General features: G+C 43.4%; 1 protein-coding gene across 2 annotated transcripts; it reads left to right on the top strand.

Moving 5' to 3' along the window:
- Positions 1-251: 251 nt before the first annotated feature.
- Positions 252-18,679, top strand: mapk1 (mitogen-activated protein kinase 1). Of its 2 annotated transcripts, none has more exons than XM_048243369.1 (9): positions 252-656; positions 8,120-8,302; positions 8,589-8,778; positions 10,876-10,992; positions 12,286-12,400; positions 14,518-14,649; positions 14,830-14,939; positions 15,473-15,597; positions 15,739-18,679. In XM_048243369.1, exons 1-8 carry the CDS (start codon positions 511-513, stop codon positions 15,587-15,589), a joined length of 1,110 nt encoding a protein of 369 aa, XP_048099326.1. In that variant the 5' UTR covers positions 252-510; the 3' UTR covers positions 15,590-15,597; positions 15,739-18,679. The 2 variants fall into 2 exon arrangements, with proteins under 2 accessions (XP_048099326.1, XP_048099325.1); XM_048243368.1 differs by having other exon boundaries at positions 15,473-15,601.
- The last annotated feature ends 220 nt before the right edge of the window (positions 18,680-18,899 follow it).

Here is an 18,899-nt window from a genome sequence, read left to right as displayed (position 1 = left end):
AATACAAATTATATTTCATTATAGCTTTAAACGTGTGTTTAATTCATCTATATTTCCGTTTAGCTTCTGTAAGCTGTTATGGCATACGGTTTGATCACAGCCTGTTTTCTGGTTTGATGTATTAAGGTTTTAGGAATCAAGGCCTATTCAATCTGAAAATTAGTTGAGCATCAGACAACTCTCGCGATATAACGTATCGTTTCTTTTCTTTTCTTTCCACGTGATCTCCCCCTCCCGTTATTTCCTGCAGCAACATTTGATGCTTGACTCCGTTGCAGTCTGTGTGGCTACACGGCACCAAACGAAAGTGCACGTTAGGCTGCTCATACTGTATCGCAATATTTTAAAAACCTTGTTTTATGCGGGCATTGCCATTTATTCTTGGCATTGGCTATATTGAGAAGTCTGTATTTTACATGAGCTGTTTTCATCTGTAGCTGAGTTTAAATTAAGATTTTGATATTTTATTACGGAACGTTAGGAGCTATCGAAGGCAGCTCAGATTTAACAATGGCGACAGCTGCGGTATCTGGCCCTGCAGGCAGCGGCCCCAACCCCGGATCCGGGGCTGAGTTGGTCCGTGGGCAGGCCTTCGATGTCGGGCCCCGCTACACTAATTTGTCTTACATTGGAGAGGGGGCCTACGGTATGGTCTGGTAAGTTACATTAAGTGTTTGTTTCTGCCGAGATTGACTAGTGAAGATGACTAACTTAGCTGTGTTAGATGTTTAGCTAAGAGATAACGTATCATAAATCTCCATATGCCCAGCAAGGACCCCCTTTAAATGTTAACTATTAGCCTACGGTAACGTTACCCAGCGGGACGTAAAATGGCTAGATGGAGATACTAATGCTTGCGATGTGTCCTTGCCACATCAGGGGTGGAGAGAAAATCTAAGTAGCTACTAAGTTACTTGTTAATCTGTGGTCTTATTGCCCAGATCTGGGTTGCTTGATGGCTGTGGTTGTTGGATAGCCTATAGGCTATACAGTTTATAAACTAACGCCAATCTGTTGAAGCACTTTGTTAAAGTGTAGGCCTACATAATTAGTGTCATTTCAAATTACTCTATTAGCTACCTAGGTTGTAGATTGATGCAAGCTTCATTTGATAATGATCTGGACCAATCGTTTCCATAATAAGGCAGTTAAGTTGATGTATGAATCCTGACGCGCCGCCACTGTATCAGCAACAAGTTGTTATACTGAATTCTTTGGTTAGGCTACAGAATGTCGAAATCCAGCGTCTTCCTATTGCTATATGTCGGAGACTGTTAATCATAGGCTACAGTTTGTCATTAATGTCGCGAACACTCGTATTAAGTTAAAACCACGCGTTTAAGTGGTTTATTTGAAACCAGCTTTTGCCATAATATCGACGGCGATTGCCTTCAGTGATTTGGTAACGTGCAACGTGCACAAAAAGCTATCCTACCCTTCAGGTTCAGATAAAATGAATGCATTAGCTGATGTATAGAAATACTTTGTTTGGCATTGGCTCGTGGGAGCTTGCTGCGACAGTAAGACAACTGTAAGAGCAACAGGATGTCAGCAAGCCCTGTTGTAGGCTCCACCACAGTGGCGTGGGTGCCGATGCGAAAGCTGAACAGGATGCTGTGAGATTCGCCACACTGCTCATTTCTACCCCCCTATGCTAATGTTCTACCGTGCAATTCGATGTTCAAATGATACTCATTCAATGTATATATGCATGCAGGTCAGACCTATGTTTTTATACTAGAAACCATTATTCAAGCTCAAGGTCATCTGTCATACAGCGCTTACAAACAAGTGCAATCAATGGTGCTTTGATGCATCACACCAGTGAAAGCCGACATAAGGAATGCGCAATTATTTATCGGAAAGCGAATATTCGAATCGCGTCAAGTGGAAAACATATGCCAACCGTGAGTTTTGTGTGTGTGTGTTATGATTAGAGTCATTGGACAAGGAGACAGGCCCAGTTTGCAGGCAGTCATAATAATTCTGACTCTAACATTGTGGGAGCTCATGATATCTGAAACCCTTACATTCAAATCCGAATATGACTTATGATGTGCATTTAAAAGTCTATCATGGGCAGCGCATCAACGGCTACAACTGAAGAGTTCAGATGTGAAAGTCAGAGGAGGAGGTGTTAAATAGATGTGTATAGATTGGTTGTGAAAAGATGCTGTGCACAGTAACACAGTGTTTGTGATTCCTTTGAAAAGACTGAACACATCACTGTTGTTGCATCATCTAATGATATATCCATATTGTTAATATTACTTTGCATGTCTTTCATTTCTAAACATTAAGGGACATTTACCAAGCCATCTTGCCCTTGCCAGTCTGAACTACCCCTTCCAGTTAATTTCCCATCCACCCTACCACTGACAACCCGCAAAGCCACATTTATGTCTAGCAGTTCTGAGTATCCTGTTGAAGAACATGCTGGAAAAAATAACCCTCACGTGGATGTTCGCATAAGTGGAACGTGTAGCAGCACTCTGAACAATAGGTGAAGAAGTTCTACAGCACACATCACACTCAAACACGTTAAGTAGGGGCTGGATAGTGTAGGCTCTGAGCTGAACCCATCAGTCGGATCAGTGGTATCAGAAAGAAATTGCACATCTCCATAAAAGCAGTAGATTAAATTAGCACAAAGTGTGATCACTCTGCATGTCTGCAATCCCAAGGGGGGGTATTATGAGGAAGTGAAAGAGTTTTTTTTTCTCTCCCTCTCTTTTGGATTGTTTTTCTTGTGTATATAGCAGCGCCGTGGCTATTGACATCAGAATTTTCCAGGCCGCCTCTCGCCATGGAAACATGGGAGACCTGGCTCCGCCCGTCTCATCACAGAAATGGCTTTACCTTGTGGACACTCTTGGCTCATGCCAGGAGAAGCTGAAATTTTGAATGTGAGACATTAGGTAACTACTGCATGTTCCACACAGTGGATCCAAACGGTGGTTGTTTTGGGGACAAATCGGCACCCTTAGTGACCCTGTGCGTCCAAAACTGCTACAGTCCACATCATCTGCCTTTCTCTGCAGAGCATATGGTGATGCAATGAGCTCAGAATGTGGCTGTGAGCTTCAGGACTCATTCATACACACACACACACACACACACACACACACACACACACACACACACACACACAAAGAAACAGCATATCACTCAGCATTGTGCATCTTGAGAGAAAGAGACAGAGAGAGGTGTGTTACACGCGTAACATGTCCGTGGTAGCTGTGGAGTTTCGTTCAGATTCGGCATCTGAGGCCTTACATGGCGAGGTTGTCTTTCTGTGCTTCTGTAGCCTATGTGTGTAATAAGTATGTGTATGTTGTCTGTGAAACGCCAAAAATTTTGCCATTTCTATAGGCCTGTGCTAAAACACCTGGCTACAATGCCTCGATGGCAGCAGTACATACTTAACCGTTTGATCTATCTTGCTTGCAGTGACCTGCTGGTGTCCATCTTACGAATAGGTACAGGACGCCTAAAAGCCTTATCTCAAGAGCAGCACTGTCTATTGGCCTGTTTGGAGAGATCCTAGTTTGATATCCTTTGTGGCCAGGAAATCCTGAAGATCTTTCAGCTTCCTCGAAAGCGCTGTTCTTCTTAACGCATCGTTTTTCTACACATCAGCCTGTTCTAGTTTTCAGTTTTCCGATGTTGGCGCTTCTCTGCGTAGTTACTTGTCTGGTTATGGTAATGTGGTGATATTTGGGAGTTGTCAGCCTCTCAATGTAGGACAGGTCCTGATTCATCATCCGCTATGGTTGATGGGTTAGGTCATGCCTGGATCAGAAATCAGTCATTTTTTGTGTTGGATGAGCTTTGGTGTAATCCTGTTTATGTAGGGAAAGTTGCTCAACCTGTCTGTGTTCTTACATGATGGAATGATATCATGGTCAGAGATCATGGATAAGTCACGGTCTAGATAGTTTGTAGCCCCTTTTAATGCAAAGCAGGTTATCTGGAGCTGGTGGACTCCTAATCTAGGTTTACTCCATGATGAAAAGCTAGTGGATAGCCTTGCTTCAGAGTCTACATTGTACCAGAAAGACTGTTGTTTGGGACAACTCGCACTCCACACTCAAAACAGAAAGTCCTTATCAGCATAATCACTAGCTCACTAGGATAAGGGGAGAGCATGTTGGGCTCCGTGACACAATGGCCGCCTTGTTAATGTGGCGCCTATTAGCCTATGGCTTATCTTACCTTCCTTCCAACACACCTAAAACTGACTGTAGTGTTAGTGGAGAAACATTTAGGGAATTAATGATTGTAGAATTTACCCCTTCTTTATTTGATTTACAATGCAATTTCAATTAGGATAGGTGCTACTAATTGCCTTCTCTGGTAGAAGTCATTTCAATAATCCTGATTTGATAGTGAAAAAGCCTGCCATTGGTCAAACAAACCAAAATGACCAATGTGAATTGTGCATTGAACTTAGTGGAAATGTGTTACCTTCTTTACTTGTCGTTAGTTTTTGCTGATGGGTAGAATCCCAACTCCTGCTCTGTTGTAGACAGTGTTAAGTGATTTACTTTGCCTATCTGCTGTTTGTGATCCAAAGATATCGCTGTGCACTACTTTTGTTAACCAAATTATTTAGTCTGCAAACACAACACAGTTCTGTTATGTGTGCATGTCATCGTATGCAAAGTGGTGCTAGTTTTCAGACATTTGTTTTTCTTCTGCTGAAGCTTCTTAAAGTAGTTTTTTTTATATTTTATTTATTTATTTTTTTATTTGACTATTACATGTGACTTACATTTTGAGGAGGATCTTTATCTGAGGTAAATGTTGGTAGCTTTTATGTGAAAGGTTCCCTCAGGAACACTGGCTGAGTCACTTTGAAGTGGCCTACATCAAATGGCAGACGGCAGCACAGGCTTTCAGTGGCCACAGACAGGAAACATTTGGGAGTGGAGCCTGGATTCTGGCAAGGTGAAGGCCAATGTACTGACGCAGTCAGCACCCCCCCCCCCATCCCTCTTTTTCCTGGTGACCAAACTGATGTCATGGTAGTTTTGGCAGAGTGTGGGGACAAGCTTTGGCTCTGCTGGCAGTATAAGGGCGAAGACAACCCCCATTAAACCTGGCTATAAAGAGGGTTGTTCTGCAGAGCAAAGATACTGGCTTATCCAGGCAACTTCAGGACTAACCATGGATCGCTACGAAAACACTGGATTGAGCATCTATCGTTTCAAAAGTGACCACTTCTTCTGAGACCAGTCTTTACTTATGAAGTGACCTGGATAGATATGCTAGAAACCATGTTTCATAGCATAACAACACATTACATTTACATAATCCCTTTCTAGGTACCCAGAGCACTGAAGTAGGAAGTAGCACTGAAGTAGGAACCATTCACCACAGCTACCTGCACCAATGCGTTGTCCAGCCCTTGGTGACCACGTCTGACCTCCACTCTGCCAACCTCGTCCCCAGCACCACCACTACCTCTCTCGTATGCATGCTACGGGCGCTCACTCGCTCACGCTCCTGCCAGGGTTTGCTGCTCTGCCAAACTCTGCCACAACGCCAGTCGCCAAGGCAACCTCTCCGAGGGCTGACGTCAGCGCCCCGCACTCAAATCAATCTGGTTCAGATGGGCAGAAAGAGATCTGGTGTGTGTAGGCCTGCTCAATTATGGCAACAAAAAAAAAAAAACATAATCATGGTTATTTTGGTCAAGATTTAGATCCTAATATTTTAACCCGATGAATTTGAAAACGTCCTTCGTTTTCCAAACTACAAATTAAACAAACGGTAGATACAATTGAATTTTAAATACAACTAAAAACAAATAGAAAATACATGCAAACAAATGATGTAACAGTTGATGTAACAGTTACCACTGTAAAGTAAAGTGGTGTGCTGGATCTATACTCACAAAACGAGAGCGTTGTTGCAAAACGGAATGCATCAAAATAATCATTACACCTCGATCATGTTGTTTTCATAATTGTTTGAAGTCATAATTGACAATTAATCGATTGATTCGATAAGTTGCTTAGCCCTGTTATATTCATGGAGTACTGTTGGTAAAGCAGTCGACATTGCCACACAGGCTGTGCATTTTGGTTGGCTGGTTTAGGGTTTAACTTGTCAAGTGTTACTTCATGAGTAGGAGTGCATTGTCGTGCGTAGTGTGTTAATGTGTGTTGAGCTCAGAAGGTGTGGTTACTATAGCAGTGGGCATTGGCACATACGTTTTGTTTAGGCTCTAACCTGTACAGTTACCTCCCAAGTGTATTTGCTTCATTTTCGTACACATCTGTTTCGTATAGGTATTGTCGCAAAGACCCAATCTAATCGTGTCATTCACCAGGAAATGGCCAACTGATTCTCTGATACTATGGCAATCTGTGCTTCCAAGCTGAGTCATCTTACTCCATTATGTGTATCTCTCTCTCTCTCTCTCTCTCTCTCTCTCTCTCTCTCTGAAAACAGTGAACAGTTAACAGTGTCCATTTCTACCATGCTGTTGGCAGAGCCAGGCACATTGCCGTCCTCTCCTCCTCCTCCTTTCTGCCACCCAAATGATTGGCACCCGCTCCATGGCTGCCCTGAGCCCGCTGTGCCTCTGTCCTGGACTAATGTGTCTAACTGTCCCCAGCCTCTCGTAGCTGAGCTTGAGCAGGACGACAAATGTTGGCAGGTTGTCTTCGCCACATTCTCGTGCTCTTCTCCATAATGTGTCCGCTGTCAAAGGCTGGTCACATTTGCTTGTTTTCTCCCCAAGTCTTTCTCCGACTTGCAGCCTGGTTTTTGCCTAAAAGGCCTTGCAGAGGGTAGAATTTATTTTTTATTTCTGGTGATATGAAAAGGAAAAAAAGTGTTCAGATTTATTTGACTTTTTTTTTATTAGTGTGTATGTGCTTCTGTTGCCTCAAGGGTATCAGAGATTGTCCGCTCGCTCTGTAGAAGCTCAAGCATGGCAGTGCGAGCGCCTTCCTCTACTCACTTGGCCAGGTCGTCATGGCAACAGCCTGTTGCATAACCAGCCTTGCTTGCCGCAATATATGTAAAGTCTTGTAGTCCGTCTCCGTGGAAACAATCTCTCTCTCTCTCTCTCTCTCTCTCTCTCTCTCTCTCTCTTTCTTTCTTTCTTTCTTTCTTTCGTTCTCTTCTTTCTTTCTTTCTTTTTCTTTCTTTCTTCTCTCTCTCTCTCTCTATATATATATATATATATATATATATATATATATATATATATATATATATATATATATATATATATATATATATATATATATATATATATATATATATATATGTATATATATGTATATATATGTATATGGCCTATACAAACACACACATACACCAATGTTTGTTTGATGTTCTCCAAGTTCGCTGGTCTCAACTGACCGTCGTCATTAATCCAGCACTTGATTTACAAACCCCACAGAATGCCGCAAATCTTGCATGGGTCCATGCGTGCGCTTCGACAACAGTATTGTCCCAGAAGCAAGTCTAATAATAGAAGACGCGCGCACACACACACACACACACACTTTAGTGAAAGCACTGATAATAATGCTGCTAGCAGCCCTGCTTTGGGCTTGTGTGAGCGCCTGTACGCTCAGCTCTCGGGTGGGGGTCCTCTCCTGGCACCTGGCCTGTGGAGGAGCACACTGAAGCTGGCAGAGCTTGACGCTCGAGTCGCAGGCTAGAGAGCACCATCCACCCACACACTCCAACTAGAGAGATGGAGGTGGTATGTGTGTGTGAAAGGGGGTGGGCTGTAGAGTAGATAAGAGACTGAAGGTCAGCAGTTGGTTGGCTGTTCGCATGAGTCTGACTGACCCACTTTAAGCGGTAGACGCTGTCAAGATCAAAGCGACACTACATAACTTGTTCCGTAGCCTCTTGTCTTTTGTGCGATGCTCAAGTGTACCAAACTGTTCGAGCTTGTGTAAATAAAGACTACCGCAGGGGCCATTGCGATCTTGTTCCCAGTCTTCAGCACTTATCTAAGGGCGTGTGTTGGACAGCAGAAAAAGCACAAAATCTGATCATCTGATGAAGTGCATGTCAGCTAAGCGTGTCACTTTGTCCCCCCCCCCCCCCACAGCTAAGCGTGTCACTCACTTTGTACCCCCCACAGCTCTGCATTTGACCGGGACGGCAAGGTGCGCGTGGCCATCAAGAAGATCAGCCCCTTTGAGCACCAGACCTACTGTCAGCGCACGCTCCGCGAGATCAAGATCCTGCTGCGCTTCAAACACGAGAACATCATTGGCATCAACGACATCATCCGAGCGCCCAGCATCGACCAGATGAAAGATGTGTATCCTTTCGCTGACGAGCTGGTCGACACTCCCAAGTTCAACTAAGCACTAACACGGTTAAGCAGCGCGCGCGCACACACACACACACACACACACACACACACACACACACACACATACACACATACTAGCATGCTCCTCTACCTTAAAGTAAAAGCATCTCAGTGGATAGCACAGTACTCATGCATTTGAATATAATGTCTCTATTTAAAATAGTATGAAGTATGAGTTATTGAAGAGGTACTATTTAAAGAGTGGTGAGCTCCTTGACGCTGGACTGCGCAGCTACATAGTACAGGACCTGATGGAGACGGACCTGTACAAGCTGCTGAAGACGCAGCACCTGAGCAACGACCACATCTGCTACTTCCTCTACCAGATCCTCCGAGGGCTCAAGTACATCCACTCGGCCAACGTGCTCCACCGCGACCTCAAGCCCTCAAACCTGCTCCTCAACACTACCTGCGATCTGAAGGTATAGTGGGGGGGGGGGGTGGAGAGTTTGGCCAGTGGGTGGTGATGATGAGTGTATTGATCTGTTTGTCGTCTTCAGCTGCTGCTGTAGGCTTTGTGTGTCTGTCTAATAGTTTCTAGTTTTGGAACATGTGGTTCCATCTCATCCACTTTCCCTTTTAGATGTTTTCTGGTGAATTGCTCCCACATACCAAATCTTTGAGGGGGAAAAAAAAATTAGACTGACCTGTAGTGTAAGCAGCCACATGGTTGCAAAGGAGTGCTGATATGTTGGACTGGCCAGAAGAGCTTCAAGGTTACATGACCAAGCTCTATGAGCCATGTCGAACAGCACATGTGCAGAGGACAGGCAAGCATTTGAAGACCTTGGAGGGAAATGGCCTTTGCTTTGTATGTTCAGCGTGTTTTGGAATTGCGTTAAAGCTCAATTTGTGAAGCCAGACACTACTAGATGGCAACATCTTGACTTGGCCCTCCATAGAGGATGCGCTCGAGATGAGGTTGTTTCTTCTTTCTCTTTAAGCGCAGATACAGTTGTTATTGTGAATGCTTTAATTATATGAATTGCGTCGTATAAATTGTGTTGAGCTTGTGCATGTGGTTATAGATGAGTGAGTTAGTGAGTTTTAAACCCACTGAGAAATCTGACTAAAGCATCAAGCTTCTAACCTTGGGGTCCCTGCCACCTGGCTCTGCCATTTGAGCTTCAAGAGAACAGCTTACTTACACAATCTATTTACAATCAGCGCATTTTGTAGCCCACATTGACCTTGAGGTGAGGCCATTTCAGCAATGCCACGAGCTGCTTGAGAAGTTCTGTAACAAGGTGGATGGATGGATGGATGGATGGATGGATGCATGCATGCATTATTATTCTCAACAACAAAAATAAAAATGTTTCTTCTGTTACCATTAATGTGGGAACCCGGCAACGAAATGTGTGATGTGGTCCAGTGTCTGACCAATTGCAAGTGTTACATTTCAGTGGTTGATCAGATAAGATCAGACTGCTTGCCAGAGCTCTTGTAATCATGATTATGATAAAGACAAAAGAAATGTGCAGGTTGGCGTTCTGCTGTTTCCATTGTGATGCATGTGTGCATTTGTTTTGTATGTTAGCTGCATGGAAATGCAGTGAAAAGCATCATCAGAGAGGGATGCCCTTTGAGAAAGCAGCTGCTCTGCAGCTTTTGAAATCGTCTGGCTGATAAGACTTGCAGCAGTTAACTGGGACTTGCCATCATTTTCAGAAGGTTAATTTTGACGTGGCTAGACTTGGAGCTCTGGTTTTGAATTGCATTGGCAAAACATGAAAGGCACTGAACTGCAATGACGTGCATGGCGTGGGAGATGTATGCATCATATGTGCAAACCGTACTGGCCACATGTTCTTGCTAACCTGTTTATGGTTTGGTAGCATCTGCTCGATTAGCATCTGAGCTGGCCTTCGTTCTTCCTCATTGGGTTGTTTGTGGTTTGACTTTCCTCTCATACATAAGATAAGGTGACACTACTTCATTGATGTTTGGGTGCTTAGTCAATCACCGATGATAAGGGGGTCAAACTAAAACTAAAAACATACAGTAATTTCCTGTGTGTTAGCCGCATTTATTATACGCACAATAGCATATAATTGTGTATAAGCCGCAGGTCAGGACAGTGTTTGTTTTATGCAAGTTAAAAGAAACAAAACCATATTAATACCATATTAACTGCCCCTGTGTATTAACTTCATAGCTAAAGAAATTTTGCAAAATCAATGTATAAGCCGCGGCTAATAATGGCTAACAGTTAGGAAATCGCAGTAATGACATTATTCAGGCTTACATCTTGTAATATTATCACATTAGTTGTAACACTGGTTTGAAATGACTGGTGCTGTTGAAATGTATTTATTTTTTCAATTGATTTAAATGTAATGGAAAATACAGTTTTATTTGAACAATGGCTGAAGAAGCCTTCATTATATTAATTATAGTTCATGTTCATTTCATGTTGTTGTAATGGTAATCCTGCTCAGTACAAGATGAACAGCAGGTTCAGCCATGTTGCTGATTGGTTGTTCATTGCCAGCTGGTCCGTTGCTCTGTGTGTGCAGATCTGTGACTTTGGATTGGCCCGTGTGGCGGACCCCGACCACGACCACACCGGCTTCCTGACGGAGTACGTGGCCACGCGCTGGTACCGAGCGCCCGAGATCATGCTCAACTCAAAGGTAAGCTCCAAGTATCAGTATCAGGGGGGGGGAGTGGTGCGTAACCTGCACAGGCATGTGTCTGTTCTTTGTTGCACAGGCACACGCACACACACACACACCCATGACTGCTCAGACAGGCATGTTCACATGCAGACACTTGCTTAAGTCCGCATGAATGAACGTAGGCAAACAAAAACATACCCCCTCAGCCTTCCACACTCATTAATCGGACCTACAGTCATGTAGCCACACAGACACACGCAGACACACACACACACACAGTTCATCCTACTCTGACTGTGACGCTTAGACAGGCGTTGATGCGTTGGTCCACTCTTGTCTAGTTGGGTGGAGCGCTGGGCCGTGCTCTGTGGTGAAAAGTGGCTGATTGGCGGTGATTGATGGCACTGGCCGGCGCTGATTATGCCCCCAGGCGACGCACAGAGTAATTACACAGCTTTTATTTACAGCCTAGAGTTATGAGAACAAGGTCAAACGCCACAGCAGCCTGGCCCTCAGCTAATCAGTCAACCCCCACAACCCACTTACACACCACCATCACTAAGGACAAAAGCTTTTCAACTGATGACCACTTCTAAGGCTACCATTGACTTTAGCTTTCACATCAGTAGTTCAGCAGGATTTCAGTCATTGATTTACTAGTTTATTCATTACCCATGAGGCTGAGGTTAATTGGATTACTCAAATGAATTGCTAGTTCTTTTAATAGTTAAAGATGTCATCAAATTTAGATGTGAAGCAGATGTGAAGAGGCCTTAGGTGAAGGCCTCTTGAAAAGCCTCCCGTGTCTATAAAAGGCCCAAAGGCGGGCTGGAATGGTCACCAATCAATGAGGAGTTGCTACCGTAGTGCTGGAGCAGACTTGTTGTCTGGTCAGCTCTTTGCTTCAGAAAGTGAGCATTGACTCATGGAACGCTGTTTGGTGTCCCACTTTCTTTTGATATCTTTTTTTGGTGTGTGTGTGTTCATTTGGTCTTCCACTCCCTCACTAACACACTAATATATATATATATATATATATATATATATATATATATATATATATATATATATATATATATATATATATTTATTAATTAATTAATTAATTAATTAATTAATTAATTACACACACGCACGCACGCACACATAGCAGGCCTCACACAAAGGACCGGCCAGTAGGTTAAGAGCTCTGCCAAGTTTTTTTTCCCAAAGATGAGCCAATAGATAGAGATGGTTAAGCACTCTGCCAAGTAATTTTTTTTTTTTTTTTTTGGCCAAGTTTTTATTTTTTACTCTTGTTCTTTGCAGGGCTACACTAAATCCATTGACATCTGGTCCGTGGGTTGCATCCTGGCTGAGATGTTGTCCAACAGGCCCATTTTCCCCGGGAGGCACTACCTGGATCAACTCAACCACATCCTAGGTATTAAATCGTTGCCCTTCACTTTATGCCCTTGTGTCTTTTTGTCCCACGCGCCTCTAAGCACGGCGGCTGGTTTAAGCTGGTCTACTGAAGATGAGTGATTGAGGCAGGCGTTAACGTCCGTTCACCAAAAGAGAAAGACAAATCATCGGCCGTTGGAGCCATTTTATCAGCTGAGGAGATTGCATCGTGCTCATCCGTCAGCGATGGTGAAAGACAATTCGATGCAGACTTGTTGTCCTCTAACAGCTGACTTCCCATGTGTGAATGTGACGCTACTCATTCAGTGAGCACCGTTCAATGTGGGTCTCATAAATCTGCATGAAACACCAGCTGTGAAAAGGCAATATGAAAACAGCAAAACAAATCTGTCAAATGCAGATTTGAAAAGGAGCTATTTTTACCCTACCCTCAGAGCCACAAAGGAGGCTTTATTTTTTTTAGCATCCTTGGAGGTTGTGATATTGATGTCATTTTACAAAATGTTACATAAACAACCTCTTCTCTGACTGAGGGAGCATGATCATTTTTGATTTAGCACAGTGCATTTTATTTTGAGCTTTACCATTTTTATTACATTTTGTTCTGATTTTGGCCAGCCTTATAAGTAGCAGCTATACCGTACACCTGGTGCATGCCATTATTATTGCTACAGCTTCCAGATAAAGATCTCCAGGCTTTTCAAGCAGTGGTTTCAGAGGATGGTTTTAATAACTTAAAATCATTCCAGTCTTAATATGAACATTATATGACATGATTGAAATTGTTGGGGCATATTCTGTAGATCTATTCAACTCCTAATAACGAGTGACTCATTTCCTTGGCCAACCGAGATGTTTCACAACAGTTCAATCAAGAAATCATTACAAGTGTATAAACAAATGACATCCTCCTCATTTTAATAGTTTCCCAACATGATGTGTTTGAAGCCTTAACACACAAACAAGACCATATTTGTAAAATCACACAGGCTACTGAACCTGCACCAGTTTAACCCATTAGAAGTACTGCCACCTTTTAAGGCATTCATGTATTGTATAGTTGTGACATGTCACCATCGCAAGTTCTTTCAACATCAGTTTCTGAATCACTGTTGAGGCTGTTAAGACAGATTAGTACAACTTACTTGTATTGCCATATAATGGACAGTTCATCAACGTGATTTCATAGAAGTTTGCACATTAATATCAATAATGCTCTGTCTTTAATCTGGCATTGACTTGTTCTTGGCTATTCATGGCTGCTGTCCTTTCCTTGTTGTAGCTTTTTCCTCACATTTGCTTTCCTTTGCTTTCAACTCGCTTTGGATAAAAGCATCTGCTGAGTGACGACAATCTAAATGTAATTTAAAGGAAAAAAAGCTGTTTACAATTTGATATGAGACTGCAATACTGATAGTATTACAACTATCAAAATGTATCCTTTTTTCTTCTCTCCTTACGTTGACACATCCCCTGTTTCTCATGCAACATACAAAGATGTTGTGCCATATGTTACTTTTATGATGTTTGAATTGTCACTAGTGCTGTGAACAGGAATCGGATCCCCTCTACCCCTCTTGCATTGGTGGGGGGGGGTTCACTGCTGCGTGTGCTCCCCATGGTCCACAGTAGCCCTCCCCTGTGCTCCCCATGGTCCGCAGTAGCCCTCCCCTGTGCTCCCCATGGTCCGCAGTAGCCCTCCCCTGTGCTCCTCATGGTCCGCAGTAGCCCTCCCCTGTGCTGAGTAGCAGATGTTTCCCTAATGATATAGCAGGTCATTTCCTTATTTAGATCCCCCTTTATCATTATCCCATAGGAGGCCGCCATCACCACACTCCCATCTCGGCCTCTCCGCCTCGTTATCATAAGGAAACACACTGTTTGCATTGCACTTGAAAGCCTCTCTCTGTTGGGTGTGTTGAATGGCTGGTTTCGGTGCTAATCATAGACTGCCAAAGGTCTGTGTGTCTGTTAGCTTACAAAGTCCATGTTTAGCATGAGCCCACAGCCTTTTTTATTTTATAAGTAAATATGGGGAAGTACAGCCGATGTGCAGATGTGGGGTCGTTAAAGCAGATGACCGGGAGGGTGTGGAACGAGTCCTTAAGCTGTGCTTTCTGTCTCGTCTCGCCTCAGGAATCTTAGGGTCTCCGACTCAGGAGGACCTCAACTGTATCATCAACATCAAGGCCAGGAACTACCTGCTGTCCCTCCCCCTGCGCTGCAAGGTGCCCTGGAACCGCCTCTTCCCCAATGCTGATCCCAAAGGTCAGAGGTTGTTCCTGCCTTACTTCCTGTTTGCCCCTCATCTGATCTGATATCCCAAAGCTACTAGCACTAGACAATGAAAGCTAACTAAGCTACAGATATCATATAGTACCTCCACTGCTGTACTGTGCTAAATTACAGAGGGAGAGTGATTTAATCAAATCCTTGTGTTTCATGCAGCCTTGGACCTGTTGGATAAGATGCTGACGTTCAACCCTCACAAGCGTATTGAGGTGGAGGAGGCTTTGGCTCATCCTTACCTGGAGCAGTATTACGACCCCACAGATGAGGTGAGCTGCAGACACCCAGTCTCCTCCACCCCTTCTGTTAGTTAGACTTGGCATTGTCAAGTGTGGACAAGTCAACCAAATGAATTCATAACATTAGCTTTATGTACTATTAGATATAGTAGCTGTGAATGGCATGATGAGGTTAAATGTATTAGAGTAAGTAACTTGTGATGGGTGCTGTTGATCCTTTCCCATCCAGAGAAGGTTGTTTATCGGCAGGGTTTAGTGCTCATGAGGGTGGTGGCGTGTAGAAAGCAAACCATGGAGGTCAAGGTATTTGAGAAGCCCTCTGATGCCTAGCGCATACCATAGCCTCATGCATGCGCTCCTCGGTTCTCCGCTGTGTGTGAAATGTCTGCACAGTGACCTGACCACTGGAATGCATGCTGCAGCACAACCTGCTGAAAGCAAAAGACTGTCTTAGATTCATATCATAGAAGCGAGACAACATGTGAAGACCCCAACTGGATGTGCTTTTAATCAAATGCTCAGGTGGTTAAACTGGTGTCCTCTCTGCTTTTGTTCCCCTGTAGCCTGTTGCTGAAGCCCCTTTCAAGTTTGAGATGGAACTGGATGACTTGCCCAAAGAGACACTGAAGGACTTGATCTTCAAGGAGACGGCTCGGTTCCAGCCCGGCTTCAGGCCCTAAAGTCACCCGTAGGTAACCACCAACCAGGGTCTCAACTAATCAGTGTCAGAAATCACTTTACAGCAATTTCCTATAATACAACTTTACCTAACGTCTGTGGCAAAAGCCTGTCCTCAACCTTCCCTGCCTCTCCCTCCCTCTCGTTGCAGATGTGACGAGCCTGACTGGCTGTGGCTGCTCTCTGCCAGCAACGTCTCCACTGTGTGCCGTTTATCGTTTTGGTTCATTTTATTTCCTTTTTGTTTTAAACGTCTGTGGCAAAGGCCTGTCCTCAACCAACCTCCTGTCTGTCCATGTCTCAGGAACAGCATAAGAAAGATCCCATTCCCTTTCTCCTCCTCACTCTTAGCAACCCCACCCCCCTTCATCTTTGAACCTCTCTGCTTCCTTTCTAGTCTAGCGTTTCCTCCTCCCTGCTCCTTTCTTTTTCTCCTGTCTGTCGCATGCTTACCACTCATGTCGGGAGACGAGTGCCCTGGTGGTGGACTGGAAGTGTAGGGACACGGCGTGTGACTGAAGCCGAGCTGACGAGTGTTTCATATCAGTGGGAATTTGGACTATTATACAAATCCTGGTCAGGCTCTTCTGTCCTGCATTTCAGTTTGAAAAAAGGTACTGTATTGTGATTGTGCAACGGTTTTGCTCTCATTATTATTATTATTATTATTATTATTATTATTATTATTATTATTATTTGATAGAGCTACTGTTCTGGTAATATTTCATTTTACAGAAAGTCTCCTAAAGCGTTTTTTTTTTTCTTCCTCTGTCTCTCCCTGTCAACTGAGGCCAAACTTCTGATCAGGGAGAGGTTAGAGCTCAGAGATCTTATCACATGTGATGTATGCAGTGGTCTGATGCTCAGTTACAGGGTGCATGTAACATGCCCTCTATGCACTTTTTTGAAGAAAAAAAAACAAAAAAAATTCTGCAGTTTTTGTCAAGGCTCCATTCCTGGGCTGGTTTAGTACTTAAGCCCAAACCACTCCCCTGATCCCATCCCTGCACATACCCTTTTAAAGCGTATTTTGGTACTGACGAGTAAAATGCGATCACAGGAAGTGTCGTGCCACACATAGTGCTGGGACTATACAAGATGGCACTGCCATATTTTTTGGGAACCACATGAGTCTGGCCGGAGGCCGTGTGTGGAGCGGGGCCACAGCTCAGGCAGGGCGGCATCACACTGGGATAACCTCAGGCACCGGTCCTCGCCATCTCAACACCGGCACACTGGGCCTCCACAGAGGTACAAAACAAAACAAGACAGGGCTACAGCCAACAGCTTTTAGCGTTGACACTTCGGGTTTTGCATAGTCGCAAAAGCAAATCCACAGTCGACATAGCTTTGGGGAATAGCTGTAGTTGTGCTACAATCAACGTGATGCTTTTGTACTTTAAAAAGTATGGTGCCTCCTCTCTCTCCCCCTCTCTCTTTTTTTCTCTCGCTCTCTCGCTATCTCTGTCTATCTTTCAGCTCTCTCAAGCTCATTCCCTTCGCCTTGTAACAAATGAGACTGTGCCCTTGCATGACTGTTAAAAAGCTTTCTATACAAAGACTATGTAAGTGCCACATCACTGGGAGTTCCACCTGGGAACCTCTGGACTTTTGTTATTCTATCTTTGGTGGTCTCACAAGTCCCATTTAGAAAATTGTAGAAAAGGGTTCCTTTTTTGTTTTAAAAAAAAAAACACTTAATTTGTAGTTTTTTCTTTTTCTTTCCCTCAAATTTGGTTTTGCATAATTTAAAATTGAATTGAGCCTGTTCAATACAAAATGAACAAAGACAGTTTGCTGAGAGAGGAAGTAAAAATCCTGTGCAAATGCCCAAAGAAGGATGGGCTGGCAATTTTGAACAGGGAAGAAAAAGTCAACGATGACCATATTTGAAGATCAGCAGAAATAAAGCATGGGATGACACAGGTGGATTTATGTATATAGCTATATCATGTAATAAGGCTCTGAGGTCGGGGACAAAATAAACAAACACAAAAAAAAAACCTAACCTAAAAGCTGATGCATCTCGAGTGGTCGGAACAACATTTCAGCCAAGTCCTGCCTGGCCCCACGGGCATGGGTGAATAATGGACTCTCCCATAGGTGCAGTCGGCTGTGTTTTACATTACGGCTCCTCGTGCGGCACTCACTCTTGATGTCTCACTGGTGTGAACCTAGCAGTTATCATGTGTTCAGTGGGGCGTCCTCACCCACGTTAATATCTAGTCTCATGTTCCTCAGTTGTGCCCGGTGGTCCTTGGGGCCAGCTGTGGACATGCCGTGCTGTGCTGACCCTCGCCCAGGGCCACAGTTTATTTCTGAAACACTGCAAAACCCTGTAAGATAGCTTCTGCTGACATCTGTGTGCAACCTGTCTCTTTTGTGTGCCTTTTATTCGTCATGAATAACAAGATTTATTGTGCAGCTTTTTTGTTTTTTTTGTTTTGTTTGTTTTGAGGATTAATTGTGATTTGTTTTCCAAGTATATTCTTTAAAGGTATATATTTAAAGTAAAAAAAAATGACAAACAAAAATAATGACACTTAATCCTCATGAATATTTTCATTTTAAATCCTATTGCCAGCGAATTGTGATTCTGTTTAAAAAGTGAAGATTTTTACTTCTGCTTTTCCCCCTCCCCTCTCTAGACCTGCTTTCTTGGTTTGGATGTTTTGTGCACACTTTTTTTACTGTAAAATGAATGTCATGTTTCTATTGAATATTAATCTTGTTCAAAAGTTGTTTCCGTATATTAAATTACTCTTCTGTAAGTATGTGCAGATCAGCAGATCTTTTATTGTAAGTTTTTACTTACAGACTGAGTCCCTTTTGAATTTGTGTCTCTTTGGATGTGCATTTGGGTTTTTGTGTAAGCACTGGGATGGGGGGGAATTGTTTTCAAAGTGATTAACATATTAAAACATAATAGATTAATTAAAGTCCTGTATATCACCTGAAGGAATTCCCTTACAGAAGATGCCTCTTTGCTTCTGATGAAGATTGCCATATTGAATTACAGATAATGATTTATTTTGCAACTGTCAAATCATGTAACCTAGTAACGGCAGAATAAAAAAAAACACTATCCTGTATTTGTCTGTGGTCTCTCAGCGGATGGCAGATGTCCCCAGTCTTGAATGCTCACCAGACTAAGTGTATAAATGCACAGGCTTACAAAGGACTCAGTTGGCAAGGCAACAGCGGTGCTCTTGTCCTTTCAGGCTGCTGGTTGGCTGAATAGGGGTAGGGGGAACGATAAGACGAGGACGACTAGGTTTAAAATTAGGAAAATGGCGCTTAAAACCAATTTCC

The sequence above is a fragment of the Alosa alosa genome, chromosome 5, assembly GCF_017589495.1.
Source record: "Alosa alosa isolate M-15738 ecotype Scorff River chromosome 5, AALO_Geno_1.1, whole genome shotgun sequence".
In the NCBI taxonomy this organism is placed as follows: Eukaryota; Metazoa; Chordata; class Actinopteri; order Clupeiformes; family Clupeidae; genus Alosa; species Alosa alosa.
The sequence above is the reverse complement of the archived record's forward strand: the minus strand, read 5'-3'. Positions and strand labels throughout refer to the sequence as shown.